At 38.6% G+C, this 6883-nt stretch overlaps 1 protein-coding gene across 1 annotated transcript in view; it reads left to right on the top strand.

The window, feature by feature from the left end:
• Arhgef6 (Rac/Cdc42 guanine nucleotide exchange factor 6) overlaps nucleotides 1–6883 on the top strand; it is a 151876-nt gene that overhangs the window by 136922 nt on the left and 8071 nt on the right. The window contains 5 exon segments of the mRNA XM_023703265.1: nucleotides 1100–1245; nucleotides 2310–2435; nucleotides 3991–4011; nucleotides 5171–5264; nucleotides 6353–6430. Of these exon segments, the coding sequence (XP_023559033.1) occupies nucleotides 1100–1245; nucleotides 2310–2435; nucleotides 3991–4011; nucleotides 5171–5264; nucleotides 6353–6430 (465 nt within the window).

Genomic DNA, 6883 nt, shown 5'->3' with positions numbered 1-6883 from the left:
TCTTAATTTTTGTTCTAAGATTTATACTCTATCTTTGACTTACAATTTATTTAAAAGACATTGTATGATATCTTCTAGTATTAGAAACTTTAAAAAGTTAAAAATAAATAAATAATGAAAAGGAAAAAAGATATTAAAAAATAATATTATTAAAAATATTTGGGGCTGGGGAGATGGCTCAGTAGGGAGCTGGGGAGATGGCTCAGTAGAATAAGCCCTTGCCTGGCAAGGACAAAGACCTGAGTTCAATCCCCAGTTCCGAAAAAAAAAAATTAAAAAAGCCTCCACTTTGCCATTAGTTTCAATCTTCCCTTGCATAAGAGCTACTTGTGAGAGCAAAGGAATAACAAAATGGGTTGATGTAAATGTAATTTTCTTTGTCTCTCTCATCTATTCCCTGCCAGCAGAGGAGCCAAAGATGCGGACTTTGATCAGAGATCTTAACATCAGCCTATAAATTAGCAAGACTTGGTTCTGGTTCGAAAAAGGGCTGAGAAGCCAGGGAACTTTCTTCACCAACTGAACAAAATGTCAGCTCTTGATAATGCGCCTTGATATTTTAGTCCATTATCCCCTTTTAAGACTTGTAAATTTACATGTAATGGCTGCACCTTTTGCATTCATTTGGCTCTGCAGCTAAGACTGTTCATGGGTCCTGGCCTTACTGGTACCCTTCTTTCATGATAAAATGCCCAAGGTCTGCTATTTCCCCAAGGATTATAGCCAGTCTTAGATGAGCCTTTTTATGTTGGATATTGGGGAAACTAGTACAATATCCCCATTTTAGACTATGAGACAGATGCACTATTGCTTAAATTTTCAAATTGTACTGTCTATTTATGGTGAGGATTTAAATTACTCCTGAGATTCTGTAAACAGTAGAAATCAAGGATGTTTATTTCTATGAATCAGATATGAGTATTTATTTTATTATAACTGCATATCTGTTCCTAATATAGAAGTTTGAAAGGGCTATCCCATAGGTATGAAGACCCTGGGAAGTAGACCTCCAACTCCTGGTTACAGAAGTATATTTATGAATGAAGCAAGCTCAAGGCTCTTCTTGTGTTTTTCCAAATGTTCATAATTGGTGGTGCAGGTAACATAATAGAGAGGATTGTGGTCCATTGCAATAACAACCAGGACTTCCAGGAATGGTTGGAACAGCTGAGCAGGCTGACCAGAGGACCTGCATCTTGCAGTTCATTATCCAAAACATCATCATCATCATGCAGTGCTCATTCCGTAAGTAGACCTTTTTTTTGACCAGGGATTCTTGAGGATTTTGTCAGATCCTGCCTGCTATAGATGCTTACAAGAAGCAGTGAGCACGCCCTTTGTCTCTGGGGTCTGTGTTGGTAGATTTCGAAGTACAGTTAAACCTCACTAATTCTAATTTCTCATGGTGAGGCTCACCTAAAGTAATGAAATGTCACTTAGAAGTATCTGATTTTGTTTGACAGTATTGAGATTCTCCAACTAACTGCTAGCCAACTGTCTCTAACCAGAAGTCCTGCTAAATGTTTTCATGATAAACAAGACTTATTTAGCAGCCATTGTTCTCTTGTTAATAACATGCTATCCAACCATATAGCTTACTTCCCCAAGTATCTAAACATCTCCACGTAACCTCACTCATGCCACCATTTGCTCAGTAACTTCTTCCAATTGTAAACGTGTAGTACTGTCTGCTTCTGAGTTATCGCTGACTTAGAACTCATGGAATCTGAATTGATGAGATTTTACTGTACTTGTTGGATGAAATGGAAGGTGTGCTGTGTTGTCTGTTAACACTCAAACCTGTGGTGCTGAAATCCCTGTTTTGAGTGCTGTGTGTTGTGATAGAATATGGGCTTTGGCATCAGTCTGGTTTCATATCTTGTCTTTGCCAATTACTAGAGAGTTACTTTGCTGAGCTTATGTTGTGGGCTGTTCTCAAGAAATATCCTATTTAAGCGCCTAGTGGAGTACCACACACATTACTAACTTAAGTGTTTCCTATTACTCCACTGTCCTCCCCTAGAAAGGAGAAAAAGTCTGACTTTAATGAAATTGCAGAAGAGAAAAGGAGGGAGAGAAAGAGGGGAAAGAACAAGAGCAGTACCAAGGACTGCTGAATTAATTTTTGTGCTTTTCGTTAATGACACCCTAATCTTGAGTGGGAAGTGTCAGTTCTTAAAGTAGAGGCTCTTGTTTCTCCATCTATCCCTGTCTGTGGTTGGCTTCGCTACTGTTGTTCTCTCATGGTGTGGCACAAGGTCGGGTTCAGGTGGCAGATGGCCAACATATCTCATCAGACATTTTCCCAGTCTTTTAGCTCTACTGGACAGCCCCGAGGACCCTTGGAGCCTCCTCAAATTATAAAACCGTGGAGTTTAAGTTGTCTACGACCTGCACCTCCACTTAGACCATCAGCAGCACTAGGTTATAAAGAGGTAATTTTGCTACATGTGGTATAACATGCTTCTGACAAAGCCAATTGTGTAGCTTTTTGCAAATGGTTCTGTAAAAATGTGCTAGAACTTATGATAGATGACAGTTGTTAGTCAATCTTGAATTCAAATACCCTGCCAGACTCAGGGTATTTTATTTCCTAAATTTCCATTTCTCCTTGTCCATCTACAAATATTCGTGAAATATCCATAGGGTTTATGTACACTACCTGAGTTTCTTGAAGCACCTCTGCTTCATCTCTACAAGATTCTGATGATTCTTAAATTAATTAACTCACACACATCTTAAACCAGAGCCACTTCATTTGGAAATGGATTTCCAACTAAACTGACCCAGTTGTGCATTTTGGAGCATTTTGATCTATTAAACCAAATCAGTACAGTGCTATGGGACCAAGTGCTGAGTCCAAACTGTGAACGTGATGTTTGCTTTAGAAGGAAAGGGAAAAGAAGGTAACAAAAGAAATATCTTCTTAAAGAGAGGCTTTTCAGCAATCACTTTAGAGGACAGCTGATATTTGGGTAGTGTGAGGATTTTGAAGCTGTTGCTTTTCCTTTTAAAGTTGAAGTCAGGAAATGTCAGTCACTATCTTCCAGAACTGGGTAGAATGTTATCTTTTTCATCCAGTGACCTTTCCCCCCTCTAACCTGTTCCTAATGGTTTCAGATTTCAGATGTTAATCAAGTGTTCTTTAAATAAGGTTTTGTTGAGTGAAGAATGAGTTTGTGATAGTTATAAGATGAGCCTTTGAATTATCATGCAAAGGCAGTTTATAATTTTCTATCAAATGTGTGTTTTTGATGAACGATGCAGACTTAGCTCAGTTTTGAATGTGTTTCTATTTAAACCACCATACTTCTGTTTCAACTAATTACGGCCTACAACTCTTAGTGCAGAAAAAAGTAGAACAATATCTGGACATAAGAGGATTTTTTGACTTTTTCAACTTGGCATGATAGGAGATGTAGTGCTTGAGTCGAATCTCTACTGTGTACCTACCTGCATTCAGAATTTGACAAGGAAACTGTCCTAAGATTTGCTTTGAAAATTGATCTGAAGTTCCTTAAATCATCCAGTTTCTTCTTTGACTACCTAAACTAGGAGTGCTATTTCATAGTTACGTAGGTCTCCATTTGGATTAAGGTTATTTTGTAATTGCCAGTTACTGCACTCAAATTAAGGTGAGCTTTGAAGGGTAAAGTTGACTTCATCCTTCACATAACTAATCTATTAAAACTAAGGCATGATCACTTTGTTTCTGCTGGGGGAAGAGAGTTATTAATATATTCTTACTGAAGGGTATATTTCAGTTATTTTCAACATTTGTCGTTCTGCACAGAACTATATTCTTTGGACTTTTGCATGATGATATTGCACTTGAAACTAATGTGGGAAATGTGATGATGTTCTCTCTGTGTAATTTATGATAACACTAACATTTCAAATGTTGTTTTAGAATTATTGATAAATGGATTTGATCATTATAACCATCGACCTCTCACGCTTATCTTCTCTTTCTTTACATATTCATTTTAGAGGATGTCTTATATCTTAAAGGTAAGGGTAGAACAATATCTTTGGCTTACAGTGACATCATAATGTTGTGCTGTAACCTTTGGTGAATGAAGCTTTCCCTCATGCTTGTTTTGTCCTTTGTTATAATTGGTGCCTAAAATATGAAGATGCAATTCTGACATGTAAGTACTTTTTCAAAAAGTAGGCTTAAGTAAGATACATATAAAAATGTCATCTTATCTGTAATGCCTTAAAAGTGCCCGCCTTCCTGTTTCCTAAATGTAGTTTTTGTCCTGTGATCTTTACCGCATGTGAGTTTCTCATGTCTCTTTTCAAGTCTAAGTAAATCACTGTGGCTAAATAAAAAAATTCCTGTTTCATATTTTTTAAGGTAGTAATTATCATCCATGCATCATGGAAGATTAGGGTGAGGTAATCATGAGGGTTTTCCCCCTAAGTGTAAGATTATAATCTATTTACTTGGATATTGACAAGGAACATTTTTTCAACTTCCTGTTTATTCATATGACAAAATAAAATCAGCAATTCCCATTTCTGTTGTCTACTAATCAAATAGGACTTTATACATATATAGTTAAACTCGGCTGCAGATCTGTTACTCCTAACCCCAAAGATATTCCTCAGGAAATCCTTCATTTGGCTCCACTCTCTGACTTTAAGAAAATTATGTAGTCTCTCTTCCTTCATTTTTCCATTTTCATTCCCATAAATGAAAATTGTGTCTTCCTATATTGGACTATTGCCAAGGAAAACTTACTGAAATAAATTTGAAAATCTTAGAAAAGTAATAAATAGTAGTGGCTACAGTTGTTCCTGAATCCCCTTAGAACCGTGTTGGTGAGAAACATTGCTTAGCAAGGAGCACTGTTCTTTCCCTAGGGTTAACATGCTTTACTTTCCCCGCAGATGCTACCCTAAAGGCAGTGGGCCTCCTAGAGAATCTGCTGAATCTTCAGTAGACATACTCTGTTCTTAGTCACATCCGTATGGCACTTAAGGGCAAGCTGTCATTGCCTCTGTTTTATTTAACCTTGGAGAGTTTGTTGGAGCCATATTTTATATGTACACTATTAAATTTGGTGCATTCCCAAGACTGTCAGACTATTTAATTTCATTTGCCCTATTTTAATTTTTACTTGGGAGAGAATTTTAATTTATTAAGAAATCTTTATCCTTGTAGGAGTCCAGTAAAAGCCCCAAAACAATGAAGAAGTTCCTTCATAAAAGAAAGACTGAGAGAAAGCCATCAGAAGAGGAATACGTGATTAGGAAAAGTATGTTTTTTGTGCTTTCTGGAAGTTATTTATGGATTAATTAAAATGAGAATATTTTGAAAGCAGATGATTAGAGCAATTTGTTCTCAGCATCATCTGTTATAAAAATGAATGGAAAGGTTTGGTCACCTCTAAGACTCTTGAGTAAGCTGCCTTCTGCTGTGCTTCCTGTCATCTTAGGCAGGCATCATGAGTGCCATTTTCATGATGCAGAACATTTCACCCCACTACAATGGCCCATTTGCTGTGGACACATTTTTTCCTTAGTTTCTGATGCTTGAGATATTTTTATGTAGAGATAAACTAAATAAACTTGAAGGCTGAAATCCTATGGAAGTCTCATGCTTAGTGACATTCTTAATTAGGCAAGGAGACTAACCTGTTGGTATCTAGACATAGGGCTTTATTTCGAGGCAAATTACAAAGTTAGTCAGCTAATCAATACATACCTAGTTCCACTAAGCCTGTGAACAACGTGCTTGGGACACACATGAAGAAGGAAGTGATATCCCATAAAAGAGGTGGTAGTACTTAACCGTTTAAAATATAATTTAGGTTAGTCTTTCTTAGACTCCATGCTCTGCATGGACCTTCCCCATGCATCAGCCTTTTAACAGGGTGCTGCCATTTGGGTATTTCATAAGTGAGCTGAGGAGGGGAGGTAGGATGAAAGCAACTCAGTGTCTGTGCTGCCTGGGTGAAAAGACGGGTGGTATTAATGGAGAAAGCTTTCTAGAGGAAGACAGCCTTGAAATTTAAAGGAGAGGAAAGCAGTGATATATTGGGTGAGCACTGAAGCCAGCGCCAAGCCCAGGGCTGGGATTTTGGCCTCTAAAAGATGACTAAGAGGAGCTCAGAGTGAGCATAAGGAGCAGGTTTTTCAGTGCTGAGCTCACCGAGGTTGATCCTAGGAGCTCTGCTGGTGGGCTTGCTGCCGCTCTTTCCCACAAGGGCTCCATAGGTTTTCTTCCTGCCTTTCAGAGCTACTACTGCTTGACAAGTCAAGCCTTGCAGTGCAGGGTGCTGCGTCACTGTGAGGGGGCAGAGGCATTTCTCTTGGAGAAATCATTATGAATTAAACTCCACAGGTACAGCTGCTCTGGAGGAGGATGCACAGATTCTTAAGGTGATTGAAGCCTACTGCACCAGCGCCAATTTTCAACAAGGTAATGGCTCAAGTAGGTTCCTGCAAAGTACCCTCTCTCATTTAAAAAAAATGTATTGGTACATGTTTGCACTACATGATGATGATATTCATTGTAGGCAGTTGGCACATGGACATAACACATCTCACTTCTTTTTCTTCTCCTTCTCTCCTTCCCTCTTCCATCATCTCTTGGCCCCTTTCTGAGCTGCAAAAGATCTAGCTCCCTGACTACTTTCTCTAATGCATAATGTCTTCTTGCTTCTCACTGCCTCTGAGAAAAACAAAAAAAGCAGTACAGCTTGGGTTGCAGGGTGTGGAGAGCGGTGACTTGGTGCAGAGGAGTGGTGCAGTACCGCATCTTTCAGATAAGGTGGTTTTTGCTACCACACAGTTTGTTTACCCACTGTTGCTTTTCAGAGAGAGAGAGAGAGAGAGAGAGAGAGAGAGAGAGAGAGAGAGAGAGAGAGAGAGA

This window comes from Octodon degus, unplaced genomic scaffold, assembly GCF_000260255.1.
Source record: "Octodon degus isolate 3935 unplaced genomic scaffold, OctDeg1.0 scaffold00167, whole genome shotgun sequence".
Lineage (NCBI taxonomy): Eukaryota > Metazoa > Chordata > Mammalia > Rodentia > Octodontidae > Octodon > Octodon degus.
Note: the sequence above shows the minus strand (reverse complement) of the source record. Positions and strands in the feature narration are given on the sequence as shown.